This window comes from Caloenas nicobarica, chromosome 6 (assembly GCF_036013445.1).
Source record: "Caloenas nicobarica isolate bCalNic1 chromosome 6, bCalNic1.hap1, whole genome shotgun sequence".
Taxonomy (NCBI): domain Eukaryota; kingdom Metazoa; phylum Chordata; class Aves; order Columbiformes; family Columbidae; genus Caloenas; species Caloenas nicobarica.
Window position 1 is genome coordinate 3,799,774 of NC_088250.1, and position 25,207 is coordinate 3,824,980.

Consider the following 25,207-nt stretch of genomic DNA (forward strand, 5'->3'; position numbering starts at 1 on the left):
TCTTTTGTAATTAATTAATTCACATAGGTCTTTACCTTCTTTCAACTGTTTTTATGGATATTCTTGTTTTCGTAGGGAGCAGCGTCCTATTCACTGGAAACTCTCAAATGTGGAAAATTTTTCACGTATGAGACTAAAACTCGTGCAGAATTACACCTTCAACTCTCATCAGGATGCTAGTGACCTCAGAGATAATTTAGGTAAAGTTGGATTGTATTTGCTATTTCACTTGAGGTTCTTCAGTCTGTACTGAAGAAAGATACACACTTTACTCTTTGTATTTAAGAATCAGTGTATGGTAGATATTTAAATCTTGATATTTTTTTTTCGTTCTTTATTTCCTCTGTAGTAAAACGTGTAACATAAGAGTGGTACTTTGACCTGAAACAGCATCTTCCTACCGGGTAGAATTCATTTCCCCTTGTTTATTCAAATGTGTATTTTTGTGCCAAAAAAAAAAAAAGTTAAAGAAAGCCTTTGTTTTAAAATAGTCACAAAGCTTTCTTGCATAGGATTTTTTCAAGAAAAAGAAACAATGAGATCAGAGTATGCAGGCACTATTTCTTTACAACCTTTTAGAGCTTATAATTAAAATGTGTAGATATGAAGCGCTTTGTTTCAGAAATATGCCAAACAGTAGAGTTAGGGGTGCAAACTGTTATTTAAGTGAGGTGTGTTGGATGTCAAGGCTCGAACCAAAAAAACCCACACTTTTAAACCCAAGCAAGCAAAAAATAAATGCAGTGTATTTCCATGAAATCTGCATGCTTTAACAGTGTTTGGCAGAACACTGCAAAATATTTTGTTGGAAATGTCCACAGCAAAATTCGGTTTTCTAATGTGTTTGTGTCTTCCTGTTATACTGTTACGATTTGACATATATTTCATGTAGTTCAAGGAGTATCTTTAGTGTTCTGCTTCCCCCAAAAGTATCTAAGAAGTCTGGTTGTTTCTTACTCAGGTAAAACCAACATTTGACAGCAGAAGATACACTCAGGAGTTCAGCTTTCCCGAAGTGCCGTAGCAAACATTTTCTGAGCTGCAATGTCTGTTTCTGACAGGTGTGCACCAGACACAGCCTTCTAGTGACTCTCTGCTTCTGGAGGTGGTGAAGCAGGTGAAAGTGAGTGACTTGGAAGATGATGTTCTTGAACTACCAGAAGAAGACACAGCAGCCAGTTCCAATTTGTAAGTACAGCAGAATGGAACTGGGCATGTGATGTTGTGCATGCAGCTATGTGTGTCTGTGCTGTTGAAGTCCAGCAGAGAAGTGGCACTTTTCTGAGTGATACCGTTGTATTTTCTTGTACCATAAAGGTAATTAAACGCTTGTTTGTGATGTGTCACGTCTATAGACTTCTGGGCAACCATTACTTCAAATACTTCTGAAGGTAACTTTAGTCACATGAACCAGGACTTAGCTCTGCTCTGGGCCAGATAATTTCAGCACCTAGCAATTAAATAAGAAAGGGAAATGCAGCCTCATGTTTTCATACCTCAGGGGAGGTCAAGTCCATTGTGCCTGAGACTGAAATATCAAGCCCAAAGAGTGATGCTATGAAATGGTGTTTGGTAGTCTAGTCTGAAACATGCAAGACTGCTGATGGAAGTACCTTCATATAGTCATTTATGTTGTACTTTTAATGCCATTCAAATTTCATTATTTTCTGAACCGTACTCTTCCCAAGTACCCAAGCAACTGTATAATCTTCCGAACCCTGTAACACTTAGTGGTATTTTTATAGAGATGAGAAGGACGAGCAAAGCCAGAAAGAAAAGCTGATATTGTCTGAAGACTGTGAACTCATTACAGTAATTGATGTGATACCTGGCAGGCTGGAGATCACTACCCAGCACATCTATTTCTTTGATGGTAGCATTGAAAAAGATGAAGGTGAGTATGATCACTGTCTCTTTCTGTTCAGTGCAGTTCAGCATTCTGTTTTCAGTAGGCTGAGTTGGATTTTTTTTTTTGAGAATGAATGTCAAACTAATTGTGAAGAGACAAGTTGTGCATCTGTACTTGAAATTAATATTGTACTTGGTGGTCAGTGGCTGGCTGATGCCTTCAGAATCGAGAGTCTGGAACTGTACTTGCTGAGCTGCTAAATGGATTCACCACTCTGAGTATTTCTTAATTTTTTTTAATAAGTTATTTTTTTAAGTTTGCTGACTAAAAAATGTCATTACCTCTAAATTGTTGCTCACATGGCACCTCCATGTTCTCCCTGACAAAGGTTTCACTCTTACATTGATTAAAAAGTAGTAGTAAGTGATGATTAAAAAGTAGTAGTATGTAAACATCAATCATGTATATTAATTCAGTGAACTTTATTAGAATATACATAGTTGAGCATGAAAACAGTGAACTGAAATGTTTGACGAATACTGGTAAAATTTTCAATACCAGTGTATCAAGAAGTTGACCTTTTGGGAATTCTGAATATAAAAGCTTCTATTTGAGCCTGTTTAAGAGAGCAAAGGGGTTTGGTTCATGTTTTTTGTCAACAGAATACATTTATAAAGTGTCTTTGATCAGAAAGCAAAAACAAGTTCTACACTCCATCAGAAATTCCCTGCTGCCTCTTTCTTTCAGTAGAACAATAGCTGAAGAGAGATTTTTCCCAGCAAAATGGTTAATCAGGCCACACATAAAATTGACCTTTTCTAGGAATAACTCTGGGGTGATTGGAAATGATACTGCATTATGTCTATATGAAAAGTTTTTGATATAAGCCACGTCAACAATCAAAGTTGTCTTCCTAGGGGTAGGTTTTGATTTCAAATGGCACCTTTCTCAAATTCGAGAGATCCATTTGCGTCGGTACAACCTGAGGAGGTCGGCTTTGGAGATCTTCCTTACCGATCAAACCAACTATTTCCTCAACTTCAATAAGGAGGTAGGAGTTTCCCAGATTTCCTTGATTTATATAGTTAGGACAAGTGTCAAGTTAAAGTTCGCTGATCGTGTCTAATTTGAGTCTAGTGTCTTTCCTAATACTGTAACACTAGTAGCAAAGGTTTTACTAGACTGCAGTCTGGCATCTAGAAACTGATAAACTATGAAAAGATGGATAAAACAAGATCCTTCTTTTTCCTGTCTCTTTCTTTCTCTCTGTTATGATAGAGAGCAATTACTCAACTAAAACTACATCACTAGCAATCTAATCTTGGAGCCCACACATCTTTTTAAAATATTCTGAGCAAACGCATTACAAAGCAAAGGAGACTTTCTAATTTACCACAGCATTGGAAGTCATTGCTGTTTCTATATTCCTTGGTTTAGGATAAATGAACTTTTTTTCCCCCTCTGGTATGTGGGACTAAGATAAATATCAGAACTTAAAGTGAGTTACATACTAGTAGATCGGTCTATGAATAGCTCCTATAAAATGTTGTGGTCAGTTCGTTTTGTGGGTTTTGTTTGTTCGGGTTTGTTTGTTTTTAGCAAATAAACCTTTGCAATAGTTTTGTAGGAAAAACATTGGTGTAACTTTATTTGAACAGCAGCAGTATTTCCTAGAAGACTTCTGTGGCAACAATGATTTTTCTGTGTAGCATCTACAGAAAAATAAAAAATCACTTCGTATTATATGTTGCCTTTATATCCTGTAATTGAAGGATGTCATGTCCATCCATGTCCAAAGGTTTTATGCAGCAAGAGATAGAAGTGTTTAAAGCATAATTGTATTCAATTTATTTCACATTTTAATTAGCAGAGAAGTTGTTTACTTGTCAGCTTCAATCTCCAGAATAATTGTTTTATTCATGCTGTTTTCTGACAGGTACGAAACAAAGTATATAGTCGAATATTGTCACTACGTTCTCCAAATATTTCTGGGACAAGATCTCCGCAGGAACTTTTTAAAGCTTCAGGTTTGATGCAGGTACGAGACTTCAGCACAAACGGTCTAAAGCATTCCTCTGCCTCCTGAAGGAGTCCTGGAACATCCTAGACTACTGATTTGGCTTTTTTTTCCCCAGTATGTAGATGGCAACTGCCAATTTCTGTACCTTCAGTCTGGCCCCTGAACTTTCACCTGCATTATTTTTAGAATCGCTGTGTTTTGTTGTGTACAGTCAGTGAGGTAAACGGATCTCTTGTTGATGATATTAGGACAAGTGTTCCAACAAGAGTAGAAAACAAGCAGCAGACTTGCTTCTGTTTTCAGTCCATGATCTTGAGTACCCATTTTGGAACTTTTTTCACTACATGTGCAAATAGTTTTCCCTGCTACCTTTTCATGATGGGGCTTTCAACGAAACTCATGAAGATTAAGCAGGAAATATGGTCTTAAGGGAATTAGTAATATTGGTATAAAAGGAAAATGTCAGTGTATGTATTACCCTAAACATGGATAAATTTTTAAATGGAGTAAATGTATTTTTAACTTCCATCTCTTTATGCCACAATATTGTTTTCTCTGAGGGAGGAAGCTTTGCAAATGATTTTTAAAATATTGGAAATACTTAGGGTTTTTTTTGTTTCCCTAACAATAAAAGCTATCAAATTGTGTATTTAAATAGAGAAAATATCATCTGTAATGAAATGGCTCCATCACACTACAGACAGATATTGAGCCCTTCTGAATACAGCTCTGTATGTTCTTTGTTTTAAAATGTAATAGTGGAGCAAAGGTGCAAGAACAATGTTAGTTGACAAACTCCTGTACTGTTAAACAATGGGAGAACAATTTATAAATAAGTGTTGACCTTAGAACTGTAATGGATTCAAAGTTCTGGTCCTCTTTTTCTCAATACTTGTTTACCTGCTGCCTTTTTGTTTCTTTAATCTGTTTTTCTTCTCTTTTTTTTTTTTTTTTTAATTCTGAGGCTGCTAGTTGTCTGCTGCCCTGTGGTTAAAACAGTACTGGCATCAATCATGGACATTATTTCAGTGAAATATAAGTAGCACAGTCACTGAATCAAAGCGAAAATAAACTTTATTAAGAGAAATTAAATTTGGACTTTCATACCATTCTTAGAGTCTTGTGTCTTTCACTTGCCAATACTGTCCTCTGGCAGATAAACACTGCCAAGACATGTGATTTGTAGTAGCGGTGTCTTTGCTGTAGTGACTTCCATTGTATCTTTTTATGTCTTTCAGAAATGGGTGAATAGAGAAATATCCAACTTTGACTACCTTATTCAGCTGAACACAATGGCAGGACGAACTTACAATGACCTTGCTCAATATCCTGTGGTAATTAAAAAACCCCAATTTTTAATTTTTTTGCCAGATGTATTTCTTCTATTTTGAAAGATGGATTTTTAATCTCAATTTTATCTTTGACTCTCTTATAGTTCCCTTGGATTTTACGAGATTATACTTCAGAAGAACTAGACCTGAACAATCCTGCAGTCTTTAGAGATCTGTCCAAACCCATAGGGGTGGTAAATGAAAAGAATGCCAAGGCTGTGAAGGAGAAGTACGTACCAGAACACTCAGTTCTATTTCTCTATCTTTTCTGAGCCTTCAGGCTAATAACACATTTTAAAAATAAAGTTGTGACAATGAAAGTTTTAAAAACTAGTTTTATAACATCACAGGTGCATTTGCAAAGGTTATGATTTGTTGTTCCTACTGTATTCAGATTAGTTAGCTTATATGGCATTGAAAGGACAAATTTTCAGTTGTTTCTGAGATGTGGAGATAAAAAAACTAAAAGGATGGAGAAACACTTAAAGACCCAGCAGCTTGAAGAGAGAATACAATGTCCCATGTCTGCTTCAAGATAAGGAATGCGAAACCATACTGTGAGTTGAGCTGCCTGTGCTGAGAGGTAACATTGAGCCTGAGTCTGTGCTTCCTGCTCTTTTTTTCAAGCATAGATTATTATTTTTGAAATAAAACATAACTCAGTGACTTCCAGCAACTCCTCTGTAGGTAGGAATGACAAGTACTTACACCCACACATCTATGTAGCGATCCTTCCTTCTTTGCTAGTGTGAGGAGCGAGTGTGCTGTCATACCACATTGCACCAGTCAGGCAGCTTCCAAAACCAGCTTTCTTTGGAAAACTTGGAACATGGAGAATTTTCTTTGAATGATTAGGCTCTGTCCCTGACTGTATTGAAATTCTAGTTAGTTGTACTGCTGGAGAACTGATTTCTCTTACCAGCCTTGTGCCACTGAGGAATATATCAGTGGCATGGCACTGTAGACTGAGTTTGACAGTAGAAAAGGAAACGGGCATGAGTGTCAATTAAATCTTTTCTGCATCCTGACACAGTCACACACACAATCTTTTTATCTTTTATTTTTTTCTTAAATCTCGCAAGAAACTGTGACAAGTCCCTTCAATAATATCTATACAGCTTAGTGACGTGGCGGGGGGGTTGTCTGTTGTATTAAGTCATACTAAATCAGTCCTGTCTTGCCCTTTATCCAGTTTCTGACAGCTGATAGCAAATGCCTAGGGAAGAGTATAAGAACAGGTATGCAAAGGCTTCATCCAGTGTACATTTCTGTCTTTCAGCAGTCTTTTTCTTAGGGACTTTCGAAGTCAGAATTGGAGTCCTCATATTTAATAAAACACAATGTATTTTTCTCTTATAGAATGCTGTGATCATTTCTTTTGAACCCTTGCCTCCAATAAGTATAACCCACATGTCAGTCAACTGAAGTGCTCAGTTGTATTTATAAATCCTTATTTTTTTTTTAGATATGAGAATTTCGAGGATCCCCTGGGGATGATTGACAAATTTCACTATGGGACACACTACTCAAATGCTGCTGGTGTCATGCATTACCTCATTCGGGTAGAACCTTTCACAACACTTCATATCCAGCTTCAAAGTGGCAGGTATGCTGTGAGCAAATGAGCAGCACCTTCATTTTTCTTCATTATCATTTTACTGAGGGAATGATCCAAGTCTAACCTGGGTTTTCTGATCTGCAGATTTGACTGTGCTGACAGGCAGTTCCACTCTATCCCTGCTACCTGGCAGGCGCTCATGGACAACCCCAATGATGTCAAGGAACTTATCCCAGAGTTCTTCTACTTTCCAGAGTTCCTGGAGAATCAAAATGGTAAACTGACTACACCGAATATTCTCATAGAAAGCTGTTCTTGTGTTCTTCAGAAAAGAATTGTTACAACCATTTGTGAATGCTGTGGAACACTACTTATGTAACCTTTATAGTGTGCTTGTAGAAATTACTTTAATTATCATGCTGGCTTCAAACTGTTTAATGAAGACACCAGTTGTGATAAGCAGCAACCTAAATGTTGTTTACAATTCAGACTAGGGACTTCAGGATGGCTAAAAATAGTGTTGTTTACCTAATGTAAAGTATCAGAGATTATCGTTTGGATGTTTGAAAAAGAAAAAATTAGCAACAGTTAATACTGATTAAATAATTAGCAAAAGTTAATATAGGTTAATTAGTATTCTTTTTACTGAGTTCATTGGATGATAGAGTTAGGACATCTTCAAACATGTGAGGTCTTTTATTTGTTCTAGGCAACCAACATATTTTCTGCTTGCTACAGTTACCTTCCAATGCAATGTTAAATCACCTGATTTTAGAGCTATGTAAGGTTTCAGTGCCCATAACAAGGAAAAAAAAAAATTCACTCATAAAGCTGATTGCAAAGACAGCATCCTGCATTCTGATGTGAGACTCCCAGCTGGTTTTTAATTCACATTTATCGCATAGTGAATGGTTTCTCTACCTATTACACAATTTTAAAATGGATTTGTATGTTTGTGTTGCTGCTAATTGATTCTGCTAGCTACAATCTACAAGAGTTCTAAGTTATAAAAATTGGAAACACCCGAGTCATACTTTCAAAAGTCATTTAAGTATTTAGAGTTGTCCTAGTGAAACCTGGTGGGATTTAAGGCTTCTTGAAAGCCTTGATTCTACAACCACTTAAACCTGAAAGTAACTTCATTCTTATGAATAACCTCATTGAAATGTTTTGGACTCGTAGTCCTGCTAAAAGAAAGCAAATGCAGATCTGTTTACAGATAGGTGTGTAAATAATTAATGCTACTTTTAAGGTTGGGACTTCAGCTTTGGAATAATTTAGGTGCTTCGGACAATTGTTATCCTGTATTATTTAACTTCTTAAACATTCAGGCAGAACTTACCCTCGGTGGTAGCGTTGCTGGAAATATACATTAAGAATTTTTCAATATCCTTCCCTTGTATTGAGATAGTAATGCTTTTTAATCATTATTGAGAAATCAAGATATTTGAAATATTTTGTAGTAACTCTTAAAATTCTCCAAATTCTTCACTAGGTTTTAACTTAGGTCAGCTTCAAATATCCAAAGAAGTGGTAAATGATGTTGTTCTCCCCAAATGGGCCCACTCCCCAGAAGACTTCATTTATAAACACAGGAAGGCTCTGGTAAGATGGGGTTTATGTGTGTGAAATAATGATAAAGCAAGTACACCTACACATTTTCATTGTGGCTTAAGTGTGAACTACTGAGGCTACATTTGAACTAGAGTTGTGGTTGCGTTTGACATTACAAGTGCCGTTAGAACTTTCAGTTAAGAGAACTGTGCATGTCCATAAAAGGCGCAAAAAAAAAAAGAAAGGAAGAGCCTGAAGATACAAATCATGTGGGAGTTTGCTGCCCTAGGACATAGAATGCAGAATTAAGTAAGTTTAGGGAAGCCTTATCACCTTGCTTTTTAAAGATTATGCTTTATGGTTCTAGGGAACTAGCAGCTTACCTTCCATTGCATGGTTGCATTTCAATAGTCTAGATGTGCTGCTTTGCTGGATTAATTTTCCCTCTTACTGGCAGTTACTGCCCTTAACGCACATGGATATTCTTATACTTCTGCACTATACATTGGTGTATACCTACTTTTGGAATTAAATATCTTTTGGAATTAAATCTCTTTCACAGCAAATAATAAATATTTCAAGAAGGCAGCAGTACTTCTCTTATTCTTACAAGAGTATTTTTCTGTTCTAGGAATCTGAGTATGTTTCCGCTCATCTTCATGAATGGATAGATCTGATTTTTGGCTACAAGCAGAGGGGACCAGCTGCAGTGGACGCACTCAATGTGTTCTATTATTGTACTTATGAAGGTACAAAGCAGTATGCTTTCTTGTCATTGTCATCAGACTTGGGGATTTTCAGTGTTAGACAGAAAACACTTGATTTGTGAGCATGCCATATAGTAGCATATGGTAAGGCAAAAGAATTATAGATGAAGCATAACTTGCAATTTATCATAAAATAACCAGAATATTTGATTCTTTGATCAGAAGTTGCAAACTTGAAATTTTAATAAAGGTGTTTTTTTAAAAGGGTGGCTGTTCCTGTCACTTGTATTTTGTTTCTTAAAGTGCTTGGAGGGTTTTGCTAGTTTCTCACTTGCTTGCTTAAAAGCATTTGTGGGAAGAGGTTTCTTGTGGTTTAGGAGTCAAGGCAAGTTGGTCAAAACCAACAATTATTGAAGATAAATGATAGACTGTTAATTCCAAAGCTAAATTTTGAGTGGCTTTTATATGCAATGTATTGCATGCATGAAGTATATTAAATTTGTTTGATAAGAAAAAAGCCTGCAATTCTTGCACTTACAGATACACTTAATTCCACATACTGAGTGCAGTTTTCAGATGGTATTTAATATGGAGGCATTGTTTGGAAGCTTTTCTGGGGTAAAACATGATAATGCTGCAATTAAATTAAGTTTGGCAACATTATTGACCATTATCAGTTCTCAATAAGTTGTCTGGATCATGTTCTTTTTCCATTTTTCTACCTTTCATCATTCTGGTTGTGGTCTAGGGGCTGTGGATTTGGATGCTTTAACAGATGAGAAAGAAAGGAAAGCTTTAGAAGGGATGATAAACAATTTTGGGCAAACTCCATGTCAGCTGTTAAAGGTAATGTTCTTTGTTCCCTCTCAATCAGACCTTTATGGTTAAATCCATCTGAGTAACAAAGGACTTTGGAAAAAGAATGAAAAGATGATGGTTTGTAAGGGAATGGTTTGTCATTTTAGGAATTTTAAGTCTTTGCTACATTACCGTTGGTAAAGGTCACACTGATGGAAATTTAGCATACCATTTTCGAAAGAAGTTAATATACTTTACCAAGGGAAATTAGGTGCTTAAGAGTCTATTTTCCCATTGATTATCAATAAGTTTCTGAGTATCATGTGACTTGAACAAATGGATAAACTTCTGTAACTTGATATTCCTTCAAATACTGTCTCCTAGGAGCCCCATCCACAAAGGCTGTCAGCAGAAGAGGTGGTGCAAAGACTCACTAAAAGTGACACCTCCACTCTGAATCTCTTTCAACACCTCACTGAGCTGAAGTCATTCTTCATCGAGGTAGATGTTGCTTGAAATTTTGTGAAATCTGATCTGAAACTTCTGATGTACTTGAAACAAAAGGTCGCAACCTAGATGAAAATAAACTTGCTTCCTATCTAGACAAAATGTTTTTAAAATGCAAATGTGTCTAAAATGAGCTCTGTCTTCTTAATTAGTTTCATAGAGGTTGAATCTCCTAAATTTGTATCTGCTGGCTGCTTGTGTGGGTGGTTTTTGAGTCACTAAGAAAGCTAAGAACATCAGTGGTGGTATCTGAGGACTCACTGAACTTGATAGCTAAACTCCCTGATTTAGGACAGAGCCAGGGTTTCATTTCTGGTGTTGGCAGCAAAGCATCCCTGCATGAACTGGATATGTGTGTACTGGTGCCTTAGAGGACTCTACAGGTCTGACGTTACTCCAGAGCCTTTGGGTCTTACTCTTCGCAGATTTGTGCTTTAGCTCTTATATATAAGCAAACCAAAACCATGTCCTTTCTCTTAGGGAATCAGTGATGGTGTGCCCATCGTCAAAGCTGTTGTCCCCAGGAATCAGGCACGTTCCTTTATTTCTCAGGGAAGCCCAGAGATCTTGGTGAGTTGCATGTGTCAATACTATTCTTAGACTGCAGACAGTCAAATAGGTGTGTATGTTTCATACAACTTGTAGAGAAACACTTCTTAACTGTTCCTGTTCAAATGTATTCCTTTAACCCATAGTGAATGTCAGCTATAAATTAAATATTTGTCTTCTGAAGAGAAACCAGGTTGATGTGTTGAATGGCATTTAAGAACTGATGAGACACGAGTGTCATTTGTCGTGAGGCGTGGTGTAAGTTGCCCACTCGATCCACTTCCATAGTAGCAATCAACTTCCTAATGCAGTGCAGCCCAGCTTGAAAATGACAGTTTTTCATGGCACCATTATGTTTATCATTACTTTCCAACCCATATATTAAACTATACCATATGTCATGTATACATACTTCAAAGGCTGGCACTGTTGCTAAAATTAACTTTTGTGCTGACACTATGGCAGGTGGCCAAATGATGAAAAGAGGAGAGTGTTTTTGTGTTTACATCTGTATGTATGGTCTGCACATGGGCCCCTGTGCAATAATACCTTGGTTTTGCAGGAAAGAGTACTATTTTCCAATATTCCTGTTTTGTAGGTCAAATTTACTGTCCTGGCTTAATGTGGTATGTGCATATATAATTTAGAATTTGGACACGTCTGAAATTCTCATTGTAGTTTTTCTACATATCTAATGAAAATATCCTTGACTATTTACATTCCTTTCTTATTTTCTCAGAAATAGAACTGTAGTACAATTTTTTAAAAAAATCTTCCTGTATTAGTATGTTAACGATTAATGACTGCTATTTCAAATAAGAGAAGCAGCAGCTGGCTGAGTTTTTTGTATTTTATCTCTGCTACGTGTTCCCTCTCACTGCTTTCAACTTCTCTGACGTATCTAGAACATATGCTATTCTAATTTGTTAATGTGTACCACATGTGCATTAACTCACCTGGATTATTTTTTAAATTTGTAGATGGAAGTGGTATGTGTTCTTTTTTACTTTGTGGTAAATTCTCAAGAAGCCCGTACTGGGTTTTATGCAAGCTCCATTGCCATCAAAGTCAAGCAGAAAATATACCTCTGGGTTTCACTGATTTTTCCTTTCAAACTTTTTTAGGTAACAGCAAGTCTGAACTGTGTCATTGGAACTCATGGTTGGCTGCCTTATGATAAAAATATCTCCAACTATTTTACATTCATCAGAGATACCACAGTGACAAATCCCAAGTAAGCATATGATGAGGCGAGGTGCAGATGAATGCGTCTCCAGTAATAAAACATAGTAATTGTTCAACAGTCAGTGGATTGTACTGTTTTCATCGGCTGAGTTTTCACATAAGAATGCATCTTCTGATGTTCAATAATATTACCTCTAATCTGTAATACTGTTCTAGTAAAGAGTTATTTAAGCAGCATTTCAAGGTTCTTCGTTCTTAGATCTACTTCTAACTTTTTAAAATTCTAATTATCATCATAAATACCCATCTTTGAATCTGAGATGGTCAGTCTTCATACTTTCTTACACTGTAGTGCAGGTATATGTGGTGGTAGTGCAGGTATATGTGGTGGGTTTGTTTCTTTGGTTTTTGGAATATTCTTTTTTTCATTATTTTAACAATCCTTAGTAGGGACATGAGTTATTCATACAGGACCAAATTGCATGAAAGACTGAAAAGATCTAAGGTGAAATCTTGCTTCCACTTGCTGCTGGTAGAGAGAGTATTGCCATGGATATCAGGGTGCCAGAATTTCACCTATTATTTTTTTTTTGTAGATATAGGCTCCTCTATAGATGGAATTTCTTATTAATTTTTAAGGATATAGGAAGTGCAAAATACATTGGTCTGAACTAAAGCTACCCTTAACTGCTCATCATTTGCCTACAGAACCCAACGCAATGTGAGTGGTCCCTTTGCACCGGGGCTGGAGATCACCTCCAAGTTGTTTGCAGTGTCCCATGATGCAAAATTACTCTTTAGTGGAGGACACTGGGACAACAGCATCAGAGTGACATCTCTTACGAAAGGCAAGCTGGTTGGACAGCACATCAGGCACATGGGTTAGTAATTGTTTATATCATGAAATGAAAGGTTTTACATATTGTGCCTCGGTGTTTGGTCTTTTTGGAAATAATTATAGCCAGTGCACTTGAGCAGACAAACCCAGCTGTTATAGAGGAATGGAAGCGTAAGAGCAGAAGAATATTTGAACCATGATTATACATAAGTACTTCAGCATGACTTTTTAGTCATTGGAGTGATGGTTTAATGTAGTTTCAAAAGAAGGCTTGACTGCTGGTTTTAGGTAGCTAAGCTGGTTAAGTCAGGTTGGTACACCAGGCTGTACAAGACGTCATTGTTTAATACAGTCTCATCAGCCCTTATCACAGTGAACTGACTGCAAATCAGGATACATTGTTGATGTATTACATGCACATTGTCACTCTGTGGGAAATTAGTCTTAAATATTTATGTGATGATAATTTCGTGGGTTTTTTCCTTTATCTAGATATTGTGACCTGCTTGGCAATAGACCACTGTGGAATTCATTTAATTTCAGGCTCCAGAGACACTACCTGTATGATATGGCAAATAGTTCAGCAGGTAGGTTATTTAGGCATACTCTGAGAAGCAGTTTCTGAATGCTTTTTTGTGCTTCTCTGTTTTGCTGTGATGGTTAATTGATTTCCTTTCAGGTTGGCAGGGAAGATAGTCCACTAAAATGGATTAGCTTACTAATTTTATTACTCCCATTGTCTTCTGTGTTTGAAGTATTCACTATGCACATTAGTTACTTTACAGCTGAAGTACAGTATTTCAGAGGCACCCTTAAAGATGTCATAGATTATTTTCAGGATAGGCAAATATTATTCCCCGTTGTACAGATGGAAGAACGGAAAGAGAGACAGTACTTGTGACTACCCAAATTCATTAGAACTGTGTTTACGGTTGGGGATTTTCACATTTGTAGGCTGCTATTCAGTGTACTAGTTGCATTTTAGCATTTTGTTTCTTCTGTGGGAAGTACTGATGAGTACACTAGGAGTTAGCAAAGACAACGCTAGTCTGTGACTTGGATTTACGCTGGCGTTTCAGAATTCTGTAATATTGGTCTTGTGCTTTCACACAATGAAAGTGGTTGTGTGATGCATGCGTGTACTTACACGCAAAACATGAGGCCATTTCCATTGTTATGCATTTAAATGTTCGTTTCTGATTGCTGCATTACAGATACACGAGTAGGATTAACTGCAGGGGGAGCTGTCATGTTATGGACAGTATGTTTTGTCAGGTCACCTTGTTATAACTGAACTAAAGTCAGCACATTAAACCAGTACAGTGGTGCGTAACTGCATGTCTTTTTGTGGAAGCTGTCTTTATGGTGGGAACATTTAGAATTCTTTCAAGAAATACTTTGTACCAACAGTGTGTGATCAAAAAGGTGAGACCTTAGTGCTCACAACAGTATTTTTTTGTCTCAAGTGAGGATAAACGTTGGACATTTTTTAGTTTATCTTTTCAGTGTGAGTTAAATAAGTCATCCTTTGGAGATTATATTTGTTTAGAGTTGCTTTTTCTTAAGACTTCTAATGTATTTTTTAATTATTACTTAATGGATATCTAAATGATCTTGTATGTATTCTAAGTTCTTCTTGTGAGAATTTTACCTCGGTCTTTACAAAGTGGCAGCGATGACTGCATACTGTCACCTCCATTCTGCTTGTCTGCTCTGCATTGTCACCTTCTTTCCCAGCTCTGTATTTTGACACTTGTTCTGCATTCCTGCATTCTTCAGGCTCCCAGGCCTTGGTTGGCTGTCAAATTTCTATCACAGAAATGACAATAGAGAGTCCTCTCGGAACTATTTACTAATACCTTCTCTCTAAGCACAGGTCTTGCCTTAGGACTGGTCTGAGGATGTCTGTATATGCTGATAGTACACTCACTGGAACAAAAGTACTAAATGATTTTTTACACCCTGCAGTCATGTGGGAAAATTACTATTTTTAATGAACATTACTACAAGATTTCCTTTGTATATTGTACTACTGGTAGTCACTGAGAAAGACTATTAGCTTTTCCTTAGAAAATGGAACAGAGTTGCTGTAATTTTAAGCAAAATAGCTTTCAGCTTCTTTAAGCTTGGCTGTGAACATAGTGCTTAATTGCAACGTCAGCTGTAAGAACTGAACAAGCCCAGATACACAGGTGAAGAAAAAGTGGATAGACAAGAGGGTCCTAACTCCTATTAGGATTGCTAACTGTGGTGTAACCTGGACATCTGAAAGGATATGAACAAGTCAACTAAGAAACTCTGTCTTTCACATGTCCTTCGTTCGTTCTTGTGACTTCAGTAAATAGGGCTGCTGACATAAAAGGCAAGAAATTGGAATTGGGACAGATGAGTTATGCCTTCGCTTTTGGTCTATGTCAAATATACATCTCCCACAACTGATAGTGAAGATACCAGAAATTTATTTTTTGTTTGTCCTTCAGCTGCAAGAGAATGTGTCATTGCACTTTTTGTTACTCTCAGGGAGGAGTGCCTGTAGGTCTAGCACCTAAGCCGTTACAGATCCTTTACGGGCATACTGATGAAGTTTCAAGTGTTGGCATCAGCACTGAGCTGGATATGGCGGTGTCAGGATCCAGGGTAAGCATTGTCATACTTTTCCCTTCTTTGCCTTTTCTCTACTCAAACCATACGGCATGGTTGAAGTTGATTAAGAATAATACAAAAATGTGACTGTTTCATGATGTTTTTCTTCAGCCTTGTGCATCAAGATGCTATGTGTCCTCTCCCTTGCTGCCTGCTTAAACCGGGCTGTCTCAAACTGACCTGCACAGCACAGGCCTCAGCTACCATGTTGTGTATTCTGCACAGATGAGCTTTAACGAGTGTAGACTTCTTTGGAGATCTCAAGCTTCTCATAGAAACAATTCTGTGATAGTTTCTTGCCTGCTTCCTTAACATTGAAGGTTCTGTGCAGCTTATTCACGTTCTGCCTTACTTTACGACTCTGGCAGGCTGCTGAACTCTGACTCTATCCTGCACTTAATTCTTCCTCATAAATGTGACCTGTGAAATGGCTGATTTGCTGCCTATCCTTCCCCTCTTGCCCTATTTGCATTTGTTTTTTCATATGCCTGTAGTACATTGCCTTGAGGGGAAGGTTTCTTTGTGTAGAGTTCCTAATGCTCAGGAGTCTTGATCTCCAGTTAAGGATTTAAATGCTTTCCTAATATTCCCTCTCTATTTAAATATTCTTCCTGTGCGTTGCGGTAACTTACCGGCTGAGTAACAACTTACCTAATTTGACTGCAGGATGGGACTGTTATTGTCTGCACTATTCGGAAAGGTCAGTACGTGAGGACTTTGCGACCGCCTTGTGAGAGTTCCCTCCTGCTGACTGTTCCCAACCTGGCTGTGTCCTGGGAAGGCCACATAGTTGTCCACACCAGCATAGAAGGAAAGACCACTCTTAAGGTACTTAGCTTCATGGAATACCTCTCTTTCTCTGAAGACTTTAGTCATAAGTGTTGTTAACTTTATCCTTATTTTCTAAAGTAATAATACTTTTTGGGCATCCTGTGTCTGTTTCTGTATTTATTTTATTTTGCTAGCCAGTGTGAGTGAAATTGGATTAAAGGATAAGTCACAGACATACTGTGCACCTGTAAGTTTCATTAAAATCTCCCAATACCTGCAAGGAAGATGCCCAAGCATGTCCTAATGAATCTTCCTGGGAGAGCTGCTTTGAAGTTGAAAACTAGGGGAAACAAGTTCCACTGTGCACAGAAACAGAAGCTTGTAAGGCGAGCAGTAAGTTTGGGGTACAAGATGCCCAGTGACTACGCTGATGTTTTTTAGTTTTGAGTTGGAGAGAGAGCTCTAAGGTTCACAGTGTAGCTTATTCTGTCTGTTGAGTAGCTGTGTAGTTGCTTTAATAAGGGTAGAGGTGTTACAATTTCTATGAACATGGAAAATTTCTTGAAGACAGGTTTATTGGATGTAGGCATGCTAGCTGCATTGGGAAGATGGGGACAGAAGAGACCAAGGTATTGTCAGGCTGGAAGAACTTCAGATGGTCATGTTAGCTATGTCTTTAATCCATCAGTAATTCATTGCCTTGTCCAGAAAATACTTCTAGATCTAGCTCTGTGGAAATATACCTATTTCCTTCTGCTTTTCAGTTTGGGTTGTGGGAGAGAGGGTGGCAGCAGGGCTGACAATAAGAATGCTCTCTTCCTTTCTTCTTCCTTAACAAAAACCTTTATAAAATAGGGATGTGTCCATTAAATCCATGAATGTTTTCAGAAAATTTGGAATTGATTAGATGGATAGGTAAGACGTTACCATGTTACATCAACAGGTGATGCGAAATAACTTCAAAAATTTCCATACAGAACCTGGTGTACATACACATTGTGTATAGGCTCAGTAGTCTTATATCATTCAAGGAGGAAACTCTTGTCAGTAGTATTATCTGTGGGTTATTGCCCAAGTTAGCTCCTTTTAGTGAGCTAAAGACACAAATAATACAATCTTAAATCTGAATTATTTTTGATCTTTTCAGGATAAGAATGCATTACATCTCTATTCTGTCAATGGAAAATATTTGGGTTCTGAGACTCTGAAGGAGGAAGTGTCGGATATGTGTGTGACTGGCGAGTATATAGTGATGGGCAGCTTACAGGGATTTCTTTCCATACGGGATCTCTACAGGTAGTGTACCACCATCAGTAGTTTATTATTGAGATGCAAATATAAAGATTTGTTGAGAAATGGCTGTGTAATGTGGGTTTTGCTTGGTGCTGTAGGTGGTAACCATTGCTTTTTTTCTGTGTTCCTGAAAGAACTCTTCTACGGGGGAACTAAGATAAGGAGAAAAGAAAAATGAGAGGTTATACCAGGCATTTGTGCCAATTATGCACCTAGAACTGACAGAATTTGGGAAGAGCTGTGTCTGACATCTGTAAGCTGTGATTGTCCCCATGTCCGATCAGTCACTGAGAGCTCAGCAACTGCAGGAGCACGTCTCATGTAGTTCTGTACTGAGTTTCAAACTCTGCTTACTGCTGCACTCTGTAGAGCTCCATTGCTCCTCAGAATGGGAGGGATCTTTGTCATTTAGGCAGTTGTGGGGGTAATGTTACTGTTCTTCAGTGAAAATGTCTGAATTTACTGCCCCATCTATGCCTGTTCCTGTTATTGGAACTCTATTCTGGAGTATGACGGGGTCATTCCTTAGGAGTTTGCAATAATTGAAATAGCAAACTGGATCCTTGAGAAGCTGTGTTTTATAGTGCATCCCACAGACAGCAGTTTCAACTGCAATGTGATTCTTTGCAGTATGTGCAAACAAATACGTGATGTGCTTTGTCTGTGTGGTTTTTGATCATTGCAGCCTGAGCCTGAGCATCTCCCCCTTAGCCATGCGACTGCCAATTCACTGCATTTCTGTCACCAAAGAGTACAGCCACATCCTTGTTGGCTTGGAGGACGGCAAGTTGATTATCGTCGGTGTTGGCAAGCCCGCAGAGGTAAAACCCACCATCAAGAACTTTTTCTACCGAACAGTGGGAAGCTCACTTATATCTGCTTTCCAGTTGAGCAAGAGGTCTCCTCTATGGCAGGGTAAATTTAAGAGCAAGTTTCAGTTTTCAGTGGGAAAAAAATAACTTTTGAGACTGCTCTACTGAAATTTCTCATTAAGAATCAAAGGTATATAGGGATCACAGATGGGAAGCTCAGCTGGACTAACTTCCAGACTTTATCACTCGCATCTGAATAAGCAAAGTCATAGTAGCTAACTTTTTCTGAACATGATAGCGCTGTCAGCCACTTCTTGATGAAATAATTTTCCAGAAGAAAATTGGAGACGAAAGAGAGCAAGCTACTTTATTTCTCATGCTTTCTGTCAGATCTTTTGATACGCATTGATTGACACTGGGGAAAAAAAAATATTACTGCTTTCTGTTCAGAGTCTCTAATTGCAGTGCACAAAGAATCACTTGTGTAGGTTTCCAATATGCTCTGTGCTCCATATGGTGAATATAAACTTGTTGGTACTGCGTATGCAATATCAAATACAGAGCATCCATCTGTCAAATAGCTGTGCCCAATTTTGCTTGTGCAGAACAACGATTTTGCTTTAAGTACTTCTTGTCATGATTTTCAAAGTCCTTGAGTTAGTTTAAACCTGCTTCTCTTTATAACCCGATCTCCATTGTGCTGCAGTGTATTTATTTGAACGTGTGATTATTGCTTTTGCATGACCTTTAGTAAATGCCAGAAAAGTGTCTTAATTTAATTTTATATTTTAATTGTGAAAACAGAGCGACTTTATTTGCCGGTAGTTTAAAATGTTTTAGCTAGGAGACACACGGTTTAACATTTGAACCAGGCTTCCCACAGTGTTAGCCTGACTTTGTTTGCAGTGGATGGGAAGGGATGTTCCCACTGACCTCCTGCGGCTGGACGGCTTTGTCCTACTGCACAATTGACAGAGAGGTGCTTCTGATGGGGTTAAACATATGTTTGTAATGGCAGTTTTAAAGTCACTGTCATTTCAAACCTTCCTGTTGCTTAGCAAAGATCTTTTGTAGGCTGAAATGTATGTATATCATTAGACTGAAGGCTTTTTTTTTTTTAGTTGTTAATCACATCTATTTTTCTAACTATGGAGAAAGTGTTGTTCCAAAGACTGGATTCCTTTTATGAATTTTTTTTTTCAGGATAATCTGTTTATAATTCAGATGATCTGCAAGCTTAATATCTATGTGAATAGATTTTTTTTTTTAAATGCAAACATCTAAGGAACAGCATTATGTCTCAGATTTTCTAGTTTTCTATAATGCCATCAATCAATATATTTGAAAAGCATATGTCGGTGGGGTATTTCTTTGATTTATTCATAGTTTGGAAGGAATATATTAATTACTAGAATTTTATCCTTATACAGAAGACAGTGTTGTAGTTCTGGCTCTTAGTGGTGATACTGATCCTTGGGATAAAGAGGGAGACCAACTTTCTTTATTGTGCATACGGTGAAATGCTGCTTGGTATTAAGATTGGCCTTTAGTGTTTCTGCATTGACAGTGTCCAGTACGAAGTGAAGTATAACAAATGTTATTGTATTTTTAACAATGACGTCGCAGCAGTCTGGGGGATGCTCACCCGTCTGTGCTGATCCCTGCAAGCGCTGTGCCTTTTCTAGCAGGCTGCTGCTGCAATGACACCGTTCTTGAGCAAGCTTAACTTGTAGTTCTGACCACTGGGAGCTGTTCTCAAACCTGTGCTCTTCAGACACGCACCTTGTTCGTTGAACTGCGAGGGATTTCATAACCTAATCAGCTGCCAGACTGATCGCTACTGGCCAATCTTAAGCCTTATATTTAAGAAGTAAATTAAAACAGTTTCTTACAAATTGTTGTCAGATTGCAAACCTACCAGATGCTGGATTTAATGTGGCCTCTGGTTGCTTGTTATCTGTCTGTACTTCTGTATACCTACTCAGTATGAATTATTTCTGGTTTAAATTTTACTTTGGGCACTTCACCCAGGATCTTTGGAAGACTGTATAAATCTGACACCAGGAGATAACCTTTCTCTCTTTCCTTCATTCTGCTGTCACTGCCTTGCATTTTGCTTATCTTTTCCTTTTCACTTCTAGCAATTTCTGCTTGAAATCTCTAAAATAAAATGTCCTTTCTTCTACTTTGGTTCTTTTTTGCTACACGTTCACCTCTTTTTTCCTTCCTATCAAAATAGCAATCGAAACACTGTTTCTAAGCCATTTGAAGTAGGATAAGTAATAAGTCTGCATTACTTGGTAATAACCCTTTAACCGTTCAAAATCAGAGAAGGCTTTGATTAGTATGTTGTCTGTTGTTTTTTGTCAGTCCCAAGAATCATCCCTAAGTGTAACTTTTGGTTTGTTTTCAAATAATTTTTGTTGGTCTAATTTTGTTTATGCAGTACATTGTAGTGTCTGCATTTCACCAGAATCAGTGTCTGAATTCCTTTTTAATTTATCCACCTTATCCCTTCCCCTTCCTTTTGTTTCTCTGAATTACTTTTAAACAGATGCGCTCAGGTCAGCTTTCCCGAAAGCTGTGGGGATCAAGCAAACGGCTCAGCCAGATTTCATCAGGAGAGACTGAATATAACACTCAAGATTCCAAGTGATTGCTGCTTCTACCCTCTCTTGTGGATTCCAGAAACATGTCTAATGTTTTGGTCACTTTAAATGTATATCTCAACTTTCAGGGGCTTGATTCTTAAATCTGTTGAAGATGAACCAATGGTAGAGGTACAGTAATAAGCATATGTACTCATGCAAGTTAGCTTGCTTGCATATTTTTCCTTAACTGTGTTGACTTGCTCACAGCACAATCCCTCTCTAAGTGGCTGCTATAACTGTGTTTCAGGAAAAAATGAAAGAAAACAAAACAAAAACAAAGACACCCAAACCTCCAAACCCAAGCTTGCTAATTTAATTTAAGATAAGTAGCATTTGATTTAAAGCTGAATAGGGCCAGATGTTCCTTGGTCACAAAGAGGGTATTTGGCTTTGCTTTGACAGCATTGTAATTCCCCAGCAGTAAATTAAAATTCTGGCAGTTGCAGTGGTTGAATTCGGAATTGAGATAGGTGACAGTTACAACCTTTTCAATATGTTTTTAGCCCAATGAACAATTTATTGCAATTCGTTCCTGTAAATGGCTATTGCTATCTTTTTTGTAGTTCCAGTCTTAGGCTGTTCTGCAAGGAACACCTGTGTTGCACTACTTGATTATCAGAAATTGGTTAAAGCACAGATACGAATAACTTCAAAGGAGTTGAAGGTGGTGAAGGAGCTAAAGGAGGTAGGAAATACTTGCTGCTGAAAATTATTTATATTGTTAAGTAGACTAAGACATACACCAAGAAATACTGTAGTATATTTAATATCTTGAAGAAATGCAGAGAAAGAATCAGTATCTATATTGGTCAAAAATCAATCTGCTTCATTAGTAGGGCAACTCCTACAAACAAAAGATTAATTTCCACTGCAAAATCATTTAAACAGCATTGCAGCACAATTTAGTTAAATGGCACCTTTTCGTTTCTTGGCGTGATGTTCAGCAAACTAGTTGTTAGCCGTATTTTTTGTGTGTGTGTGTAAAACAAAGCAGGGAAACAGATAACGTATCCATTTTCAAGATGTGTTTAAGACCTGGGAAAAGAAAATATCCGATCCTTATGTGCACTATATCCAACAAAATAGTTATGGATTTTATGCTGTATTTTGGAGAAGCCATTACTGGGTTTTGGTTTTTTGGTTTAGCAATACATAGTGATAGAAGGGTGTGTATTTTCCTGTCATTCTGACATTTTCGTAATGTTGATTACAATTATAAACCCCATACTGTTAGAAAACCCTAGTACTGAGGGAAAAATAGGAATTTTTGGATCGGTGTACGAAAGTATGTGTGCACGTGTATAGATGTGTGTATGTTTGTGTATATATATGTATATACATGTATGTATGTCTATTAAAAGGAGAAAATACCATGGGGTAATGGGAATATAGATATAAGACAGAGCTATAAGTGATTGTTGGCTAGTATGTTCCCTTTTGGCTATTGCTTTCTTCCCTCTACCATCACTTTTCTTGTTATTTTTATTTATTTATGGAAATGAATGTGTGTTGTATCTCCTATAAATGTTACCAGATATTCCCTGTGTCTGGGGAGCTGTTGAACTACCTGAGGAACTCCATAGTGTATAATCTCATTTCATTAACTTTTAGCACAATATTTATTAACTTTGTAGAAATAGTAATACCTCCTTACCCAGCAAAAGGAGAACCTTCACGAGTTCTGTTAGTCTCATTGAAACTGTTTTCTCCTCCTCAACTTCTTTACTGGAAAAAAGAAATCCCTCTTAATGACTGATTACTGTGCTCTGTAAAGAAGGTTGTGTTGCTTCTTCTTAACTTTTTAAATGAAACAATAAATCAGACTAGTGAACAAGTGGGGTCTCTGCATAGTTGCAATATTCTAATTAATCACTGTGAGAGACTGGATTGTCTGGAAAGTTAGGAGAAAATAAGAATTATTTCCCTGAGTCACTTGACAAGAGAGCATTAAGTTTCCAGAAATAGAGTGGTGTGGTTATTTTCAGGCTTGATGTACGTAAAAAACCCACATCCCATATTTTCAAATAAGCTATAGAGAAGTGAAAAATACTATTTTTAATCAATTACCTATCCAGTAAGAATACTAAGGATACTATGGAAGTATTAAGTGTGTCTATGAGAATGTGATGTATGTCTGTCCATTTTGATTTCATGAAGAAAGAATTTCAGGGAAGCTCTTTTGGGAGCAGTTGAGAAGAATTTCAGCTCAGATGTGAGATTTTCCTCTGTTATGGGAAGCTGAAAACAACTCATTTGGGGCATTGAGTTGGTGGTTTTTAGAAGAATGCATATATGTTCTGTTCAAATGCATAGATGAGTTTAAGTGTTTACTTGCAGGGGAAGGGGGCAGGAAATGATGATGTTTCAGGCTGGTAGAATCAAGTGGAAAAACTGAGGAGACAGGTTTGGTGAGAGCATCGTTTTCTTTTTGTGACTTGCACAGAGAGGTTCGCATAAGGGTTTGAAAACGTCCTACAGTGGTTTAGGTATGTTTATACAACAGTAGAATTAATGTTTTTAGTAGTTCAATATTAAAGAATACTGAATACACTGTGTCAGTTTAAGTAAAATATCATGTAGTTGCAATTATTGAGGATGAAAGAGTTTATGGTGAAGAGCTTTGACATTTGAATACCATCATTTAAGTGCATCACAAGCATGAGGTGACGTTCACAAACATCTGGGACGGGTTCGAACGTGGAGAGTTCTCAGGCTTTCAGACTTGAGGCTGGTTTATGCTCTGCACGAAGCAGCGGAGTGAGGAGGGAACGGGTGAGCTCGGAGCTGCCTCGTGCCCTACGCACAACGGCAGCAGCCGTTGCCTTTTGATCTTTTATCTGGTCCTCGAGGACGGGAGGTGCGCACCAGCTCTTGTCAGAGCCTCTCTGGAAAGACCCCTGTAGCTTTGAAGGTCTGCACTTTGCTTTTATCTAAACCCAGCTCTAAATAAAAGATATAGGTGGTAAATGTGAGCATTAGCTGGTGTGTTGTTTCTTTCGGTTTTAACGTTTGTGTAAGTCTTTTTAAAAGTAGACAGTAATTTTTCCGATCAGCTGTTCGCATTGGTTGAATTGCAGTCTGTTATGCAGTGCACTGTGAATTAGTGAACTGACTTTCATAATTCTTTGATTTCCTCAAGCTGCTAAAGCTTAGGATTGCATTTTGTTTTTCATGTAGGATTGGTGAAATAAGATTTTCCTTTGCTTTTGAAACGAGATTTATTTAAGTGTAAAAGTTAAAGCTGTGAGATGAGAGCATTCTGATCAGGAATTCAGAATAAAATAGTCTTAAGCAACAGTTGTTTCCTAACACTACATTTGTCAAGATCTTCTTGGTGGTATCTTCTTACATTTACTTTTTGGAACAACCCTAATGATATTTATAAAAGTTTAAGATATGCTTACATTCGAAGCTGAGCAAGTAGGAGTGTAAATATAGATATCTAAAAGAAACTGAAAACTGACTCTTTTCGTAGCTGCATATAGATGAGATCAAGTAGCTTGCAGTATTGAGTCACTTCTCCCTAGCACAGTTCTGAACTTGCATACCAAAGAATGATATTTAGAAGACATCTCTCCTTTATTTCAAGTAAAATGTTTGTTAAATTTATCTTTATCAATTCTCTTGTAACTCTTGGTAGTATTTTAGTTGTCTTTTCATCTATAGTGAAGAATCTTATCTAGTCTGTGCAGTTTTTCTACTATACGAGCATTCAGAAAGCGAAATATTTGCTGTTCAAGTTAGCATCTGACTTACGTGGATTATTCTATAGCAATTTACTTATACTCACTAATAGGATATCTAAAAACCAGCTTTTCTATCATCCATGTAGCTTACCAACACCAACAAAAAATAATAATCCCAATCTTAAACTAACTGCACTTCTCCTCATGGTTAATATACGTTGTGGAAATCAGGTTTTAGGAAGCCTGTTTCATTTTAAAAAGAAAAAAAGAGCAGTAAAGAGGAAAAAAGGCAGTAACACACACACACATTACAGTTGTTTTGCTAATCTGCAACATTGATATAAACAAACTTTTTTCCCCCTGATGTACCTTAGATCATGAATGTTATCACAAAAGAGGTTTATCAAAGTCTTTACAGGCTTTAAATAGTCTAGGTCAATTAGCTGCTTCATAAG

At 37.4% G+C, this 25,207-nt stretch overlaps 1 protein-coding gene across 6 annotated transcripts in view; it reads left to right on the forward strand.

The window, feature by feature from the left end:
• NBEAL1 (neurobeachin like 1) overlaps nt 1-23,708 on the forward strand; it is a 79,442-nt gene extending 55,734 nt beyond the window's left edge. For 3 of the 6 annotated variants that reach the window (XM_065638175.1, XM_065638174.1, XM_065638179.1), the window contains 21 exons: nt 76-200; nt 1,062-1,188; nt 1,746-1,894; nt 2,767-2,900; nt 3,786-3,887; nt 5,108-5,203; nt 5,305-5,429; nt 6,666-6,806; nt 6,903-7,033; nt 8,254-8,363; nt 8,944-9,061; nt 9,768-9,865; nt 10,202-10,318; nt 10,805-10,894; nt 11,998-12,107; nt 12,767-12,939; nt 13,389-13,483; nt 15,417-15,533; nt 16,206-16,367; nt 17,458-17,606; nt 18,289-19,130. In XM_065638175.1, the coding sequence (XP_065494247.1) occupies nt 76-200; nt 1,062-1,188; nt 1,746-1,894; nt 2,767-2,900; nt 3,786-3,887; nt 5,108-5,203; nt 5,305-5,429; nt 6,666-6,806; nt 6,903-7,033; nt 8,254-8,363; nt 8,944-9,061; nt 9,768-9,865; nt 10,202-10,318; nt 10,805-10,894; nt 11,998-12,107; nt 12,767-12,939; nt 13,389-13,483; nt 15,417-15,533; nt 16,206-16,367; nt 17,458-17,606; nt 18,289-18,562 (2,743 nt within the window). In that variant the 3' untranslated portion in view covers nt 18,563-19,130. Of the gene's footprint in view, nt 1-75; nt 201-1,061; nt 1,189-1,745; nt 1,895-2,766; nt 2,901-3,785; nt 3,888-5,107; nt 5,204-5,304; nt 5,430-6,665; nt 6,807-6,902; nt 7,034-8,253; nt 8,364-8,943; nt 9,062-9,767; nt 9,866-10,201; nt 10,319-10,804; nt 10,895-11,997; nt 12,108-12,766; nt 12,940-13,388; nt 13,484-15,376; nt 15,534-16,205; nt 16,368-17,457; nt 17,607-18,288; nt 19,131-20,969 lie in introns of those variants that run through there. The other 3 variants (XM_065638177.1, XM_065638178.1, XM_065638180.1) reach the window with 2 other exon arrangements.
• The last annotated feature ends 1,499 nt before the right edge of the window (nt 23,709-25,207 follow it).